This window comes from Bombina bombina, chromosome 1 (assembly GCF_027579735.1).
Source record: "Bombina bombina isolate aBomBom1 chromosome 1, aBomBom1.pri, whole genome shotgun sequence".
NCBI lineage: Eukaryota > Metazoa > Chordata > Amphibia > Anura > Bombinatoridae > Bombina > Bombina bombina.
In genome coordinates this window covers 1,457,908,934-1,457,928,694 of record NC_069499.1, presented here as the reverse complement: position 1 = coordinate 1,457,928,694, position 19,761 = coordinate 1,457,908,934, and the positions used below count along the sequence as shown (strand labels likewise).

The 19,761-nt window shown below is 41.6% G+C and overlaps 1 protein-coding gene across 2 annotated transcripts in view; it reads left to right on the top strand.

The window, feature by feature from the left end:
* The window catches only part of CYTH1 (cytohesin 1), a 230,908-nt gene extending 211,367 nt beyond the window's left edge, over positions 1–19,541 (top strand). For both annotated transcript variants that reach the window (XM_053706248.1, XM_053706257.1), the window contains exons 11-13: positions 17,251–17,322; positions 17,860–18,014; positions 18,178–19,541. In XM_053706248.1, the coding sequence (XP_053562223.1) occupies positions 17,251–17,322; positions 17,860–18,014; positions 18,178–18,256 (306 nt within the window). In that variant the 3' untranslated portion in view covers positions 18,257–19,541. The remainder of the gene's footprint in view (positions 1–17,250; positions 17,323–17,859; positions 18,015–18,177) is intronic.
* The last annotated feature ends 220 nt before the right edge of the window (positions 19,542–19,761 follow it).

The following is a 19,761-nucleotide window of genomic DNA, read 5'->3' as shown; positions in this document are numbered from 1 at the left end:
ACCGCGAGGGATTTCGGTAGCTCCGTACCTAGACGACATTCTAATACAAGCTTCAAGCTTTCAAACTGCCAAGTCTCATACAGAGTTAGTTCTGGCATTTCTAAGGTCGCATGGATGGAAAGTGAACGAAAAGAAGAGTTCTCTTTTTCCTCTCACAAGAGTTCCATTCTTGGGGACTCTTATAGATTCTGTAGAAATGAAGATTTACCTGACAGAAGACAGGTTAACAAAGCTTCTAAATGCATGCCGTGTCCTTCATTCCATTCAACACCCGTCAGTAGCTCAATGCATGGAGGTGATCGGCTTAATGGTAACGGCAATGGACATAGTACCTTTTGCACGCCTACACCTCAGACCGCTGCAATTGTGCATGCTAAGTCAGTGGAATGGGGATTACTCAGATTTGTCCCCTACTCTGAATCTGAATCAAGAGACCAGAAATTCTCTTCTATGGTGGCTTTATCGGCCACACCTGTCCAGGGGGATGCCATTCAGCAGGCCAGACTGGACAATTGTAACAACAGACGCCAGCCTACTAGGTTGGGGCGCTGTCTGGAATTCTCTGAAGGCTCAGGGACTATGGAATCAGGAGGAGAGTCTCCTTCCAATAAACATTCTGGAATTGAGAGCAGTTCCCAATGCCCTTCTGGCTTGGCCCCAATTAACAACTCGGGGGTTCATCAGGTTTCAGTCGGACAACATCACGACTGTAGCTTACATCAACCATCAGGGAGGGACAAGAAGCTCCCTAGCAATGATGGAAGTATCAAAGATAATTCGCTGGGCAGAGTCTCACTCTTGCCACCTGTCAGCAATCCACATCCCGGGAGTGGAGAACTGGGAGGCGGATTTTTTGAGTCGCCAGACTTTTCATCCGGGGGAGTGGGAACTTCACCCGGAGGTCTTTGCCCAAATACTTCGACGTTGGGGCAAACCAGAGATAGATCTCATGGCGTCTCGCCAGAACGCCAAACTTCCTCACTACGGGTCCAGATCCAGGGATCCGGGAGCGGTTCTGATAGATGCTTTGACAGCACCTTGGAACTTCGGGATGGCTTATGTGTTTCCACCCTTCCCCCTGCTTCCTCGATTGATTGCCAAAATCAAACAGGAGAGAGCATCAGTGATTCTAATAGCGCCTGCATGGCCACGCAGGACTTGGTATGCAGATCTAGTGGACATGTCATCCTGTCCGCCTTGGTCTCTACCTCTAAGACAGGACCTTCTGATACAGGGTCCATTCAAACATCAAAATCTAACTTCTCTGAAGCTGACTGCTTGGAAATTGAACGCTTGATTTTATCAAAACGTGGTTTTTCTGAGTCGGTTATTGATACCCTGATACAGGCTAGGAAGCCTGTTACCAGAAAGATTTACCATAAAATATGGCGTAAATACCTATACTGGTGCGAATCCAAACGTTACTCCTGGAGTAAGGTTAGGATCCCTAGGATATTGTCCTTTCTACAAGAAGGTTTAGAAAAGGGTTTATCAGCTAGTTCATTAAAGGGACAGATTTCAGCTCTGTCCATCTTGTTACACAGGCGTCTGTCAGAAGATCCAGACGTCCAGGCCTTTTGTCAGGCTTTAGCTAGGATCAAGCCTGTGTTTAAAGCTGTTGCTCCGCCATGGAGTTTAAACTTAGTTCTTAACGTTTTACAGGGTGTTCCGTTTGAACCCCTTCATTCCATTGATATAAAATTGTTATCTTGGAAAGTTCTGTTTTTAATGGCTATTTCCTCGGCTCGAAGAGTCTCTGAGTTATCAGCTTTACATTGTGATTCTCCTTATCTGATTTTTCACTCAGACAAGGTAGTTCTGCGTACTAAACCTGGGTTCTTACCTAAGGTAGTCACTAACAGGAATATCAATCAAGAGATTGTTGTTCCATCCTTGTGTCCAAATCCTTCTTCAAAGAAGGAACGTCTTCTACACAATCTGGATGTAGTTCGTGCCCTCAAGTTCTACTTGCAGGCAACTAAAGATTTTCGCCAAACTTCTTCCCTGTTTGTCGTTTATTCTGGACAGAGGAGAGGTCAAAAAGCTTCTGCTACCTCTCTCTCTTTTTGGCTTCGTAGCATAATACGTTTAGCCTATGAGACTGCTGGACAGCAGCCTCCTGAAAGAATTACAGCTCACTCCACTAGAGCTGTGGCTTCCACTTGGGCCTTTAAGAATGAGGCCTCTGTTGAACAGATTTGCAAGGCTGCAACTTGGTCTTCGCTTCATACTTTTTCCAAATTTTACAAATTTGACACTTTTGCTTCTTCGGAGGCTATTTTTGGGAGAAAGGTTCTTCAAGCAGTGGTTCCTTCTGTATAATGAGCCTGCCTATCCCTCCCGTCATCCGTGTACTTTTGCTTTGGTATTGGTATCCCAGAAGTAATGATGACCCGTGGACTGATCACACATAACAGAAGAAAACATAATTTATGCTTACCTGATAAATTCCTTTCTTCTGTTGTGTGATCAGTCCACGGCCCACCCTGTTTTAAGGCAGGTAAATATCTTTTAAATTATACTCCAGTCACCACTTCACCCTTGGTTACTCCTTTTTCGTTGATTCTTGGTCGAATGACTGGGACTGACGTAGAGGGGAGGAGCTATATGCAGCTCGGCTGGGTGAATCCTCTTGCATTTCCTGTTGGGGAGGAGTTATATCCCAGAAGTAATGATGACCCGTGGACTGATCACACAACAGAAGAAAGGAATTTATCAGGTAAGCATAAATTATGTTTTTTGTCAGTCCTTGGTTCGGATCAGGCCCGTGTTCAATACAGTTGCTCCTCCATGGAATCTGAATTTAGTTCTTAATGTTCTTTAAGGGGCTCCGTTTGAGCCTATGCATTCCTTAGCAACAAGAAATAAAACTTTCCAAGATAATAACTTAATATCTATTTCTTCAGCTCGAAGAGTGTCTGAGCTCTCGGTGTTGCTATTAAATTCGCCTTACCTTATTTTCCATTTATATAAGGTAGTTTTACGTACTAAACTAGGGTTTCTTCCTAAGGTTGTTTCAGACGGGAACATTAATCAGGAGATTGTTGTTCCTTCCTTGTGTCCTAATCCTTCTCAAAAGGAACGTCTTCTGCACTATTTGGACGTGGTCCATGCTTTAAAATTTTATTTACAAGCGACTAAGGACTTTCGTCAGTCGTCTTCTCGGTTTGTCATTTTCTCTGGAAAACATAAGGGTCAAAAATCTACGGCTACCTCTCTTTCTTTTTGGCTGAAGTGTATCATCCGTTTTGCATATGAGACTGCTGGACAGCAGCCTCCTGTAAGGGTTACGGCTCATTCCACTAGGGCTGTTGCTTCCTCATGGACATTCAAAAATGAAGCTTCTGTAGAACAGATTTGCAAGGCTGCAACTTGGTCCTCTCCACGCTTTTTCTAAATTTGACAAATTTGATACTTTTGCCTCGGCTGAGGCTGCTTTTGGGAGAAAGGTTCTTCAAGTAGTGGTGCCTTCCGTTTAGGTTCCCTATCTTGTCCCTCCCTTATCATCCGTGTACTCTAGCTTTGGTATTGTATCCCACAAGTAAGGATGATGATCTGTGGACTCATTGTGTCTTTAAAAAGAAAAGCAAATGTATGCTTACCTGATAAATTTGTTTCTTTTTAGACACGATGAGTCCACGGCACGCCCTGTTTTCTTGAGACAGGTTATTAATTTTTGTAAACTTCAGACACCTCTGCACCTTGGCTTTTCCTTTCTCTTCCTAACTTCGGTTGAATGACTGGAGTGGGAGGGAAGGGAGGAGCTATATATAGCAGCTCTGCCGTGGTGCTTTTTGCCTCCTCCTGCTGACCAGGAGGTGAATATCCCTTCAAGTAAGGATGATGATCGTGGACTCATTGTGTCTAAAAAGAAAGAAACAAATTTATCAGGTAAGCATAAATTTTCTTTTTTTGTTCAGCACCCTGGATAGCGCTTGCTGATTGGTGACTACATTTAGCCACCAATCAGAAAGCGCTACCCAGGTGCTGAACCAAAAATGGGCCAGCTCCTAAGCTTAAATTCCTGCTTTTCAAATGAAGATACCAAGAGAACGAATAAAATTGATAATAGGAGTAAATTAGAAAGTTTGCATGCTCTATCTGAATCTTGAATGAAAAAAATTGGGTTTAGTATCCCTTTAAGCGAAGAGTTAGATAAGATTGGACAAATTTCAGCTGTAGAACAAATCATTTTGTTTCAACATATATTGTAAATATTGACCATTCACCATGTTTATTGCACCCCCTCTGTTGATCACCTATGAGTTCCTATCTCATCTTTATACCTTAAACCAAGTACAACCAAAAAAGTCACTACTTTATCTCTATTATTCTCCTCTTAGCAGCTGGGCATTTCTCCAACTCTTTCACTGTAGACATCTCTGTAGGTGTTTATACAAGATTATGAGAAGACAAACACAAAACGGTAATCCAAAGAATTTCTTGAACTGCAACTCAGAGACACTCTTCTTTTTTGTCTTTTGGAATTCATGACCATATACCACCTGCTTTCATGAGCTTTTAATCTCAAAGCCAAATCTACTGGAAATGACAGAAACCTATATCTGTTCCTGACATACCATGTTCCCTATTGTGATTTACATTTTAGCCACACTCCAAGGCATAGAACACAGACACAGTCCTCCTTCTTCCATACATATTCTTCAGCTGCACAGCATACTAGGAATTGTGGTACCCAGGAACAGCCTAGAGCAGAGCTTCTTAAACTTTTTTTAACCTGGGCACCCTTTTTAGATTTTGCAACATCCATTATAATATAAAAATATGTAAATTCAACTTTCATGGGCAATGCTCATCACTAACGTACATTCCATGTAGGCTTCTACCCTGGATGTCGATGACCAATGTCCACACACTGTGTGAACGCAATGTTCCCTCTAATGTGTTTTTTAATTTTAATACGATGGGTCCCTTGTATAAGGAAATTTCAGAATAGTTCCTTTTGCGAGGCCGCTCTTCTCCTTTAATGCTTAGTGCACAATCAATCTTTCTTCTACAAGATACGACGAGTCCACAGATTTCATCCTTGTGGGATATTATCCTCCTGCTAACAGGAAGTGGCAAAGAGCACCACAGCAGAGCTGTATGTATAGCTCCTCCCTTCCCCTCCACCTCCAGTCATTCTCTTTGCCTGTGTTATACTAGGAAGAGGTAAAGTGAGGTGTTAGTTTTTAGTTTCTTCAATCAAGAAGTTTTTTATTTTAAATTGTACCGGTGTGTACTATTTTCCTCAGGGGGATATGGAAGAAGATTTCTGCCCTGAGGTGGATGATCTTAGCAGCTGTAACTAAGATCCATGTTGGTTCCCACAGAACTTCTGAAGGTAGTATAAGAGAGATCTTCAGTGTGGAGAATGCTACAAGTCGCATTGAGGTATGTTCAGTCCTTTATTTCTGAGGAGACTTGGTATATCAGAACTGGCTGACATTTATTTCCCTACTAGGGAAGGGGTAAGCAGTAGACCTAGAAACAGAGATATTACTGGTAACCTGTATGTATTATTTGACGTGATACTGGGCTTTATTCATATTGCAGCATATATCAGGTGCAATAACAGAGACACTGGGAGAGGCAGCTTAAAGGTTTGAGTTTTTATTAGTAAAAGAAATAACAAACGTTTCCATAAGCTGTTTTTGTATGATTATGTTTGGGGACCACATGGCTTTTGGCTGAATCGCTTCCCATGCGGTTGTATAGTCTGAGGTAAACATCGTCCATGATGGGCGTGGCCTATTTTCACGCGCTCAGACGCGCAGTCCATCTGGCTGTGAAGGCAGCAGGCATTAGCTCCGGATGGGTGTACACTGATGTCATGTTAACCGGATCGTTAGCAAGTCCTTTTGCGGTTCCCTGGGGGCAGGTAGGCGCCGCAGCTGAGCTGTGGCGAGGTGCAGGGGTCGTTTTTTGAAATCTAATACATTTTTTGTTATAAAGAACGTTTAGAGTTTAATTTTGCCCTTTTGCCTCAGGGTGCAATAATTTTTGGCACTACTGTGTATGTGTACCTAATTCGATAGCGTTTTTAACGTTTTTTAGGCAGTTTGAAAAAATTGTGCGCTTTTTTATTTCTTAAAGGCGCAGTACACGTTTTTCTAAAAATTGTTTAAATCAATAAATAAAGTGTTTAACGACTACTGTGGTTATTACTAGTCTGTTCAACATGTCTGACATTGAGGAAACTCATTGCTCTATGTGTTTGGAAGCCATTGTGGAACCCCCTCTTACATTGTGTACCTCTTGTACTGAAAGGGCCTTACGATGTAAAAAGCATATTTTAGGTGAAGAAAGTGTGCCTAAGGATGATTCTCAGTCTGAAGAGAATCAGGATATGCCATCCAATTCTCCCCAAGTGTCACAACCTTTAACGCCCACACAAGAGACGCCAAGTACCTCTAGTGCGTCTAATTCTTTTACTCTGCAGGAGATGGCTGCAGTTATGTCAACTACCCTTACAGAGGTATTATCTAAATTACCAGTGTTGCAGGGTAAACGAAGTAGGTCAGGTACTAATGTGAATATTGAATCCTCTGATGCTTTATTAGCTATTTCCAATGTACCCTCACAGTGCTCTGAGTTGGGGGTCAGGGAATTGCTGTCTTAGGGAGAACTTTCAGACTCAGGAAATGTGTTATCTCAGACAGATTCGGACGTGATGTCCTTTAAATTTAAGCTTGAACACCTCCACATGTTACTTCGGGAGGTTTTAGCAACTCTGGATGATAGTGATACTATTGTGATACCACCAGAGAAATTGTGTAAGATGGACAAATATCTAGAGGTGCCTACTTACACTGATGTTTTTCCAGTTCCTAAAAGAATTTCGGAAATTATAAAAAAAGGAATGGGATAGACCAGGTATACCGTTTTCTCCGCCTCCTAATTTTAAGAAAATGTTTCCCATATCAGACACCATTCTATACCTATTGAGGACAGTTGTGCTTTCAAAGACCCTATGGATAAAAAGTTAGAGGGTCTTCTAAAGAAATTATTTATTAATCAGGGGTTTCTTTTACAACCTACGGCTTGCATTGTTCCAGTTACTACTGCAGCAGCTTTTTGGTTTGAGGCTCTAGAAGAGTCTCTGAAGGTTGAGACTCCTTTAGATGACATTTTGGATAGAATTACGGCTCTCAAGCTAGCTAATTCTTTTATTACTGATGCCGCTTTTCAAATTGCTAAACTAGTGGCGAAAAATGCAGGATTTGCCATTTTAGCGCGTAAGGCATTATGGCTCAAATCTTGGTCTGCTGATCTGTCATCAAAATCTAAGCTTTTAGCTATTCCTTTTAAAGGTAAGACCCTATTCGGGCCTGAATTGAAGGAAATAATTTCTGACATTACTGGAGGTAAAGGCCATGACCTACCTCAGGATAAGTCTGTTAATTTGAAACTTTAAAGGAGGACCCTCTGCTTCCTCTTCCTCCACAAAGCAAGAAGGGAACTTTGCTCAATCCAAGTCAGTCTGGAGACCCAACCAGGCTTGGAATAAAGGTAAACAATCCAAGAAGCCCGCTGCTGCTACAAAGACAGCATGAAGGGGCGGCCCCCGATCCGGGACTGGATCTAGTAGGGGGCAGACTTTCTTTTTTTGCCCAGGCTTGGGCAAGAGACATTCAGGCCCCTTGGGCACTGGAAATCGTGACCCACGGGTATCAACTGGAATTCAAGGATTTTCTCCCAAGAGGGAGATTTTATCTTTCACGATTATCTGTAGACCAGATAAAAAGAGAGGCGTTCTTACGCTGTGTAAAAGACCTATCTACCATGGGAGTAATCTGTCCCGTTCCAAAACTGGAACAGGGGCAGGGGTTTTACTCAAATCTTTTCGTGGTTCCCAAAAATGAGGGAACTTTTAGACCCATTTTAGATCTCAAGTGTCTCAAGTTTCTCAGAGTTCCATCATTCAAGATGGAGACTATACGAACAATCTTACCAATGATCCAGGAGGGTCAATATATCACTACCGTGGACTTGAAGGATGCATACCTTCATATCCCTATTCACAAGGATCAGCATCAGTTCCTAAGGTTTGCCTTCCTGGACAAACATTATCAGTTCGTGGCTTTTCCCTTCGGGTTGGCCACAGCACCCAGAATCTTCACAAAGGTTCTAGGGTCTCTTCTAGCGGTTCTCAGACCACGGGGCATAGCAGTGGCGCCTTATCTGGACGATATTCTGATTCAGGCGTCAACTTATCATTTGACAAAATGTCACACGGACATAGTATTGTCTTTCCTGAGAACTCACGGTTGGAAGGTGAACATAGAAAAGAGTTCACTAGTTCCACGGACAAGGGTTCCCTTCTTGGGGACTCTGATAGACTCGGTAGACATGAAAATATTTCTGACGGAGGTCAGAAAAACAAAGATTCTAAATACTTGCCAAGCACTTCAGTCCATTCCTCGGCCATCAGTGGCTCAGTGTATGGAGGTCATTGGATTAATGGTAGCGGCAATGGACATCATTCCGTTTGCCCGCTTTCATCTCAGACCACTGCAGCTGTGCATGCTCGGAGAGTGGAATGGGGACCATGCGAATTTATCTCCTCAGATAAATCTGGATCAAGATACCAGAGACTCTCTTCTTTGGTGGTTGTCGCCGGATCATCTGTCCCAGGGGACATGTTTCCACAGACCCTTGTGGGTGATAGTGACAACGGACGCCAGTCTTCTGGATTGGGGTGCAGTCTGGAATTCCCTGAAGGCTCAGGGTGTTTGGACTCAGGTGGAGTCTCTACTTCCAATCAATATTCTACAACTGAGAGCAATATTCAGTGCGCTTCAGGCATGGCCTCAGTTGGCTTCGGCCAAATTCATCAGATTCCAGTCGGACAACATCACGACTGTGGCATATATCAATCATCAGGGGGGAACAAGGAGTTCCTTAGCGATGATAGAAGTATCCAAGATAATCCGATGGGCGGAGGCCCACTCTTTTTATCTGTCGGCAATCTACATCCCAGGAGTAGAGAACTGGGAAGCGGATATTCTAAGTCGACAGACCTTTCATCCGCGGGAGTGGGAACTCCACCCGGAGGTGTTTGCCTCACTGATTCTTCAATGGGGCAGACCGGAATTGGATCTGATGGCATCTCAACAGAATGCCAAGCTTCCAAGATACGGATCCAGGTCGAGCGATCCTCAGGCCGAACTGATAGATGCCTTGGCAGTGCCTTGGTCATTCAGTCTAGCTTATGTGTTTCCACCGTTTCCTCTCCTTCCACGCGTGATTGCTCGAATCAAACAGGAGAGAGCTTCAGTAATCCTGATAGCGCCTGCGTGGCCACGCAGGACTTGGTATGTGGATTTAGTGGACATGTCCTCTCTGCCACCGTGGAAACTTCCTTTGAGACAGGACCTTCTCATGCAACATCCAAATCTAATTTCTCTGCAGCTGACTGCGTGGAGATTGAACGCTTGATTTTATCTAAGCGAGGATTCTCTGATTCGGTCATCAATACTTTGATACAGGCTAGAAAGCCTGTCACTAGAAAAATCTTTCATAAGATATGGAGTAAATATCTTTATTGGTGTGAATCCAAGGGTTACTCGTGGAGTAAAGTTAGGATTCCCAGGATTCTGTCTTTTCTCCAAGAAGGATTGGAGAAAGGGTTATCAGCAAGTTCTTTAAAATGATAAATTTCGGCTTTGTCAGTTTTGTTTCACAAGCGTTTGGCAGATGTGCTAGATGTTCAGTCTTTTTGTCAGGCTCCATCTAGAATTAAGCCTGTATTTAGAACAATTACTCCTCCCTGGATTTTAAATTTAGTTCTTCGAGTTCTTCAAGGGGTCCCGTTTGAACCTATGCATTCCATAGATTAAATTATTATCTTGGAAAGTTCTGTTTTTGGTTGCTATTTCTTCTGCTCGAAGAGTTTCTGAGCTTTCAGCGTTACAGTGTGATTCGCCTTATCTCATATTTCATTCTGATAAGGTGGTTTTACGTACCAAACCTGGTTTTCTTCCTAAGGTTGTTTCCAATAAAAATATTAATCAGGAAATTGTTGTTCCTACATTGTGTCCTAATCCTTCTTCTAAGAAGGAGCGTCTGTTACATAACCTGGACATGATCCGTGCCTTAAAGTTCTATTTACAGGCAACTAAGGATTTCCGTCAATCTTCTTCTTTATTCATTGTTTATTCTGGAAAGCGTAGGGGTCAGAAAGCTACTGCTACCTCTCTTTTTGGCATCTGTTGAACAGATTTGTAAGGCTGCGACTTGGTCGTCCCTTCATACTTTTTCCAAATTTTACAAATTTGATACTTTGGTATTGCATCCCACAAGTCAGGATGAAATCCGTGGACTCGTCGTATCTTGTAGAAGAAAAGGAAATTTATGCTTACCTGATAAATTGATTTCTTCTACGATACGAGTCCACTGCCCTCCCTGTCAATTTTAGACAGATTATAGTTTTTATTATTTACAACTTCAGTCACCTCTGCACCTTTTTAGCTTTTCCTTTCTCTTCCTATAACCTTCGGTCGAATGACTCGAGGTGGAGGGGAAGGGAGGAGCTATATATACAGCTCTGCTGTGGTGCTCTTTGCCTTTTCCTGTTAGCAGGAGGATAATATCCCACAAGTAAGGATGAAATCCGTGGACTCGTCATATCGTAGAAGAAATCAATTTATCGGGTAAGCATAAATTTCCTTTTCTTCTACAAGATACGACGAGTCCACGGAAATCAATTTATCAGGTAAGCATAAATTTCCTTTTCTGTGTGAGAAAAACACAATCCGGAGGGTGCTTCTTAGTGTGACTTAGTATGATACCCAGTGGCGTCAAATTCAAAGAAATACAATGTAGAACTGCATAGATTTTTTTTATTAGAGGGGCCAGCAGTTGTGAACATAAGTGGGACTGGGCAAGTTGTAGACCCACTTTATTTTTTTTGCCCCTTGAGCCCGCGCCGCAAATTCCACAAATAGTTTTCCTGGCTGCTTTTGCTCGTTTGTACTTTGCTCCTCCCCCTGCCCAATTTCACTATGAATGTTGTGGGCGTGCCGAGGGGCTTACAAAGTTGCGCTGCTAGCCTAAACCTGCCTGCCTATCTGTGCTCACTGCTCAGTGACATGTGGAGCAGTGGAGTCACTCGCTGCTGTGCTGTCTTTCTCAACGGGAACCGGGAAAACGTGAGGGGGATGCCTGGCACCTGACCGCATGACTGTCTGACACTGTCTCTAAAGTGAAGGAGCCACGTATGATGCCCACCAGACTGGTACGGTTACGGTACACTAAGTGCACACTGAAGAGGTAGGAGAGGAGGGCGGGCGGGGGTCTGGGGGTGGGCAGAGTGCAGAGGTGATTGGCCATAAGAAGCGGTAGGCACGCGGCCCGGGACTGTGCACTGACAGACTTGGAACAGTCAGAGAGCAGAATTTTCAAAGTTTGCGCGCCTAAACCTTTTCTTTACTGATTTATTTTTAGAGTGCACTGTTTATCTTTCATTTGATGCTCTGCTGAGTCAGGGAGCTGCTCTAGGCATGAGCTTTATAATTAATGCAGTGCAGTTTACATATTTTGTATGTGTGTGTCTCTGAGTTTTTGTGTGTGCCTCCGGTTTGTGTTTTTCTCACACAGAAAGCTCGATTGTGCAAAAAAAATTGTCGTTTGCAATTTATGGCCAAGTAATTAAAATGTATGTGCACATTTCTTTCCTATGGCATTGAGAGTCTACAAAACATTCTAATTACTAGTGGGATACTCACTCCTGGCCAGCAGGAGGAGACAAAGAGCACCCCAGCAGTGCTGTTAAGTATCACTTCCCTTACCCATAAGCCCCAGTCATTCTCTTTGCCTTGATCACGGGACGATGGCGAAGATGGTGTCTGAAGATTTTAAACCTTTTAATGTGTACTTTTCCCTGCAAGCAAGGATTGGGGCTATGCTGTGTCCATGTCAATCACTTTAATTAGAGTTATGGTGGCTATTTGCAGTTAGAAGACGGCAAGGTAGTCTTTGCTTAAACTTTTAACATTATTGCTACCCCTTTTATAGAAAGCCACAGTTGGTTACTCTGTTCTTTCTTTTCTATAGGTCCCTGGAAGATATGGGAAAAAGCTGCCACGCCTCAGAAAACAGCTCCTGCCTGACAGGATCCACAGGTAAGTGCTTTCCCTTCTAGGTTTGAAGGTACTGGCACTATTAAATCCTTGTGGAAAGTATTTGAATCTGTTTTAGGGGCACTACTTTTATGTGAAAATAGGCATAATTTTTTATTGGGGGCTCAGAGATGGGAGAGTGTATGAAGTGTTTGACAGGTATTTGTTTTACTTCTTACTTGTTGTAGTCACTTTTCAGCTCAGCTTATTGGCCCAATCACTTTTTCTGTGCTGCGGTTTTCGCGCCGTTTTCGTTTAGTACAATTTAAAAAAAAGTTGTTTTTTTGTTGTTTTTTTATTGCGGTTACGTGACCGCTCCTCTGCACTTCAGGTTTTCGGCTTCTCTGTTCAGATCGGAGTTTGCCGCGGCGAGTGTGGAGGCTGCATTTTCTTCTATCTACAGTGGAAAGTGGATTTGGGCTGTTCCGGTAACAAGGAGGTATTTTTTGCTAGCGTGTGTGTCCGTTTTTCTGTGCTAGTGGGATAGCAACTTATGGAGGGGTAAGACCTCAGCAGTGCTTATTTATGTTTTATTGCTTCATATAAATAAACTTAATTTGGCATTTTTTTTTTTTTGTTAATTGTGAACTGATACCCAATTATGGACACTAATACTGAAGTTGATTCTTTCGAAAAATGCTTATTGTGAGGCTAAGATAATTCCTCCTGTACATTTTTGCTCTTCATGTTTAAATAAAACTTTAAAGTTTATAGATAAGAAAATCGAAGCTTCATGTTTCTTGCCTGTCTCTGCAGTCTTCTATTTGTCCATCCGTGGCTCAATGCATGGAGGTGATTGGACTGATGGTTGCCTCCATGGACATAATTTCTTTTGCTTGGTTCCATCTGAGACCTCTGCAACTGTGCATGCTTAGTCAATGGAACGGGGACCACTGAGATCTCTCGCAGAAGATAAATTTGGATTCCCCAAAAAGAGTCTCACTCTCATGGTGGGTTTCACAGGACCATCTGTCTTGGGGCACATGTTTTCTGTGGCCTTCCTGGGTGATTGTGACCACAGACGCCAGCCTGTTAGGCTGGAGAGCAGTTTGGGGTTTCTTAAAGGCACAAGGTCTGTGGACTCCAGAGGAGTTGTCTCTTCCAATAAACATCTTGGAGTTGAGAGCAATTTTCTATGCTTTAATAGCTTGGCCTCAACTAGCTTTGGTCCGATTTATCCAATTTCAGTCGGACAACATCACCTCAGTGGCCTACATCAATCACCAGGAGAGGAACACGAAGTTCCTTGGCAATGAAGGAGATGTCTAGCATTCTCCAGTGGGCGGAGTCTCACAATTGCCATCTCTCTGCCATCAACATACCAGGGGTGGACAACTGGGAGGCGGATTTTCTAAGCAGGCAGACTTTTCATCCCAGGAAGTGGGCTCTCCACCCAGAGGTTTTCACAATGATAACTCTCAGGTGGGGGGTTCTGGAGTTGGATCTGATGGCGTCTTGTCAAAAAGCCAAGGTTCTAAAGTACGGTTCAAGGTCAAGAGATCCTCAAGCCGTTCTGGTAGATGCTCTAGTTGTTTCTTGGAGCTTCAATCTAGCATACCTGTTTCCTCAGTTTGCATTGCTTCCAAGAGTAATTGCTCGCATCAAACAGGGGAGAGCTTCTGTGATTCTAATAGCTCCTGCATGGCCTCGCAGGATCTGGTTCGCATATCTGGGGACGATGTCATCTCTTCCGCTGTGGAGGTTACCGTTCAGGAAGGACCTTCTACTTCAGGGTCCCTTTTTTCATCCAAATCTGGTTTCTCTGAATCTGACGTCTTGGAGATTGAACGTCTAACTTTGGCTAGATGTGGCTTCTCTGAGAAAGTCATAGATACTATGCTTCAGGCTCGTAAACTAGTTACTCGCAGAATTTACCATAGGGTATGGTGTAAATACCTTCATTTGTGTGATTCAAAAGGTTTTTCTTGGAAGTAAGGGTTCCCCGAATTTTGGCTTTTCTTCAGGAGGGCCTGGAGATGGGTTTGTCAGTCAGTACTTTGAAGGGTTAGATTTCTGCTCTGTCTATTCTTCTGCATAAACGTCTGGCAGTTCTGCCAGATGTTCAGTCTTTTGTTCACACCTTGATTAGAATCAGGCCTGTGTTTAAATCTGTTGCACCTCCTTGGAGTCTTAACCTTGTTCTTAGAGTTTTGCAGCAGGCTCCGTTTGAGCCGATGCATTCTTTTAGTATTAAATTACTATCTTGGAAGGTATTGTTTCTTCTTGCTATTTCTTCTGCTTGCAGAGTTTCCGAATTCTCGGCACTGCAGTGTGATCCCCCTTACCTTATTTTTAATGCTAAGGCGGTCCTTCATACTAAGCTGGGGTTTCTCCCTAAGGTAGTGTCGGATCGCAATATTGTTCCTTCTTTTTGTCCTAACCTTTCTTCCCAGAAGTAACGTCTTTGCATAACTCGGATGTTGTGCGTGCTCTTAAATTTTACCTTCAAGCAACTTAAGATTTTCAGCAGACTTCTGCCCTGTTTATTGTTTTCTCTGGTAAGCATAGGGGTCAGAAGGCCACTTCTACCACTCTTTCTCTCTGGTTGAGAAGTGTTATCCGTTTAGCTTATGAGACAGCTGGACAGCAGCCTCCTGAGAGAATTACGGCTCATTACACTAGAGCTGTTTCATCTTCATGGGCTTTCAAAAATAAGGCTTCTGTCGAGCAAATCTGCAAGGCGGCCACTTGGTCCTCTATTCATACTTTTTCCAAATTCTACAAATTTGATACTTTTGCCTCAGCTGAGGCTTCTTTTGGGAGAAAGGTTCTTCAAGCGGTGATGCCTTCAGTTTAAATCCGCCTGTCTTGTTCTTCCTCCCTATTCAGTCTGTGTCCTCTAGCTTGGGTATTGGTTCCCACTAGTAGTTAAAATGTTTTGTGGACTCTCCATGCCATAGGAAAGAAAACAAAATTTATGCTTACCTGATAAATTTCTTTCGGGGCATGGAGAGTCCACGACCCATCCTTATTCAAATTAAGATGGTAGGTTTTTTGTCTAGTCCTCTGGCACCTCTATAACCTTGTGTTATCTTCTTTTTCTGTTTCCCTTCCGCCGAATGACTGGGGGTTATGGGTAAGGGAAGTGATATTTAAAGGGCCACTAAACCCAAAATCTTTCTTTCATGATTCAGATAGAATATACAAATTTAAACAACATTACAATTTACTTCTATTATTTATTTTGCTTCATTTTTTAGATATCCTTATTTGAAGAAAAAGCAATGCACATGTGTGAGCCAATCACAAGAGGCATCTATGTGCAGCAACCAATCAGCAGCTACTGAGCATATCTAGATATGCTTTTCAGCAAAGAATATCAAGAGAATAAAACAAATTAGATAATAGAAGTAAATTAGAAAGATGTTTAAAAATGCATTATCTTTCTAAATCATGAAAGAAAAAATGTGGGTATCATGGCCCTTTAACAGCTCTTCTGGGTGCTCTTTGCCTCCTCCTGCTGGCCAGGAGTGAATAACCCACAAGTAATTGGAATGTTTTGTGACCTCTCCATGCCCGGAAGTAAATACATTTATCAGGTAAACATTTTGAAGAGATTACCTGCAAAAAAAATTGTCCTTTGCAATTTATGGCCAAGTAATTAAAATGTATGTGCACATTTTGAAGAGATTACAAAATTAGTTATGTGCCTACCTCACGTTAAGATAATTACAAAAAAAGTTATTCACTCATACACAAACACAGAAACACACTAACTCATAAACACACACACAAACACACACAAAATCCATCCATACATACACACTCAATCGGTCATACATATACTCACTCATATACTCACTCATATACTCACTCATTCACTTATACATACATATACACTCACAATAAGCACACCCTCATTCATACACACACATACATACTCATACTCACCAAGGATCTCTCCTGTTTCCCTCTGCACAATACATTATCAAATCTTGTGGGGAGCTATGAACATTTTTAAGAAACCACCAGTTTAAGAAGCACAGGCCTAGAGAACCCGGGGTAGGCTTTCAATCCAGTAAAACTGAACTACAGGCAGAGGATGGCAAGCCATGTTGCAGTAGGTTCAAAATCCTTCCAGGTCCAGTTTCTTAAGTGCCTTGGAGTATTGTATTTGTTTTAAACCTATATTACCAGACACCTGGTAACTTTAACTCTTTGTCAGTAGTCAAGCAAACTAATAGGGTACATGTGAAGTGAAGCTGACAGGAACAGAGGATGGCATGTAGGGGAGGTAGGCTCGCTAAGGAAGTGTGAAAGGACTTCTACAGTCAGACCTGGTTATGTCACCACATCAAGTGTATAGAACCTGATTTACCTGTGCTAAAGAGCACAATATTAATTAAAAATAAGGTAACTGATCAGTTTCCAACAATATCACTATGTTTCTCACCGGCAATGTGATTGGACAGCACCTAAAGAAGTGGGTGAAATATATACAGTATATATATATATATATATATATATATATATATATATATATATATATATATATATATATATATACTGTGTGTGTGTATATATATATATATATATATATATATACATTTTTATATATATATACATTTATATATATATATATATATATATATATATATATATATATATATATATATATATACGGAAGAAGCAGAAAACTCGATCCTCAGGTCAAAATTGGTAAATAAAAAGTCATTTTATTGAATCCATTAAAATCCCTGGAGGGGTCCAGTACAACGAAAAAACATTGAGCACTGTGTACATATATATATATATATATATATATATATATATATATATATATATATATATATATATATATAATGAAAAAGGAAACCACACCACACTATTTAGGGCAGGCACAAATTAGGGGTTGCCAGTCCCATAAAACCCTCAAATTCCACAGTTTTATAAAACAGGACTTTTACTCAATCCACATAGGGTCCAAATAAGTGTTTGTTTTTCGTTTGAACCCTACGTAGATTGAATTAAGGTTCTATTGTATGAAGCAGGATCTTTTATTTCTGTGGCTTGTGACACTGGCTACCCAGATTCTTTCTATTTGAAATAAGTGGGTACCATAGCTGTAAACAAAAAGGCTACTGCACCCATTATCTGCGTATATGAAGTCTGACTTGCTCTATTACAGGATAAGGAACCCCGTGGGATCATACCTTTAGAAAATCTTGGCATCAGGGAGGTGGAAGATTCTAAAAAGCCGGTGAGTGTTTGACTGAAGAGAAGGGAGCACATTTTAAAGAGACAGTAAATTAAAAAAAAGTTTCATGATTTAAATAGAGCATGCAAGTTTTTAAACAACTTTCTAATTTACTTCTATTATCTTATTTGTATTGTTCCCTTAGTATCCTTTGTTGAAAAGCATACCTAGGTAGTCTCAGGAGCAGCAACGCACTACTGGGAGCTAGCTGTTGATTGGTGGCTGCACATATATGCCTCCTGTCATTAGCTTTCCCAATGTATTCAGCTAGCTGCCAGTAGAGCATTGCTGATCCTTCAACCAAGGATACCAAGAGAATGAAACAAATCATGAAAGAAAAAATTGGTGTTTCACTTCCCTTTGAGTAAGAATGTTCAGTGTTATTTAAATGCTTGCAAAGAGGGTTAGTAACTGTTTGGTACTTGGTATATTTTTCATCTTCCATCAGTTGTTTCTCTATTTTGCCTCTTCTGCCTATATTTCCTTAATATCCTCCTTTTTACTCCATCCCACTCATTTTTCTTCTTCTTCTTCCCCTAGAACTGTTTTGAACTGTTCATCCCAGATAACAAGGATCAGGTGATAAAGGCTTGCAAGACTGAGGCTGATGGGCGTGTGGTGGAAGGGAACCATACTGTGTATCGCATCTCTGCACCCACACCTGAAGAGATGGATGAATGGATGAAATGCATAAAGTAAGTTACTTGAGAGAAGGGTGTACGTATACAAAAATTTAAAAAAATTCTTTTAATTGTTTTTCCATTAGTGCAGTGTGTATCCATCATGTTTTCTTTCTATGCTATTTGTATAGTTTAGCTGGTTTATTAACCGTCATGTCTATTGTTGTATCCTATTTAGGGCTGCCATCAGCAGGGACCCATTCTATGAAATGCTAGCTGCTAGGAAGAAGAAAGTTTCCTCCACCAAGAGGCATTAGAGACTCATCCCATGGTGTTGACCCCAATGCCAGCTTCATACTATGGATACTCCCAGACCCTTTAAAATGTTACTAATGAACTTGGTACAAAGGGAGTGTTTCCTGTGCTAGAAGAGCCATGGGGAATGTGGAAGAACTGAGGAGTCATGATATCTTATGCCCAATCACCTCTCTCAGCTGGACTGAGACAATGTATTGGGAAACTGGAATGAAACTTCTCCTTCACAGTCTATAACTTCTAAAGCTGACTCACCGCAGGTGATAAACCAGACGGCCACCACTCGCTTCTCTTGGCCATTGCGGGTATTGACCTTTAAATGCCTCCATGACACATAAATGTTTTCATGTAAAATCCTGTACTGTGGCTTTGAATAATTGGCTCTGACATTTTTTTTTCTGCTCCAGTATATTCTGAAACCTTAAACATGGATCACAGCCATTCTGTAGTCCCAGGTGCAGAGATAGACGTCCTGGAGACATCGCTGTCATGTATAACAAGAGGGTATTGTGAAGTCTGTGGGAGTAAATTATGTGCCAGCATTACACCTTCCTCACAATAACGCTTAAAACTGGACAGCAGCTGCTCTTTTAGTTATCAAAATGTGGTCTACTACGGATGCTGACCAGAGCTCCATACCCCCTACAAACAGAAGAATCGGTACATTAAGGGTCTTTTTTACCCCAGAACTGTCAACAGGATCATTTTGCAGAGACATAACTTGGTGATCCCACATGACTGCCTAGGGTGTAAATGAATTGCTTATTTACCAAAACTCAGGCTCTTAATCCCCCTGCTCTTGAGGCCAGTGTCTTTTCCCAGATGTCTGGGAGAAGATGCAGAGAATGGGGGAAAACCTCCTAACTGTGCAGAAATAAAGCCATTGAGTGTCTTTTTCTAATAAAAGCCCATATTTTTGCTTTGTTCTTTATTAGATGTATCCATTTTGTACCCCTCCCTATGCACTTGCCCAGTGGAGGGCATTTGCTATGAAGCAGTGTTATCTATATGCTATTTATAAGAGATGTAAATAATTTATCTACGTTTTTTTGTCTTTTTTTTTTTTTTTTAAAAAAAAGCTTATTTTGTATATGTTCCAGAAAAAAAAAAGAATGCCTTGGGGGGTGGGGATATCTTATTTTGTCTAACTCATCTCAAGAGATGCATGTGTGAACCTGGAACTTTTGTATTTTTACCTACTTGCTCTCAATCTGTTTCTTGCTTCTTTGCTACAGCCTGTAAAGTGAGGCAGGTAAAACTGCATTCAATAAATCACAGATGTATCAACCTGCTTGTGATTTTTAGTTTCTTTTTAAGTTGTACATTTTATGCATATGCTCTTCCGATTCTCTATAGCTGTCAGACTAAACTGATCATATCTCTTAAGGGAACTTTTACAGTATTTTCTATCCAAGCCACATTCTAACTGATTTAACTCCTTAGCTACCTGCCAGAGTGAACCACAGTATATTTTTTTAGCAATGTGTTGCATTTTTTTCAGAAACCA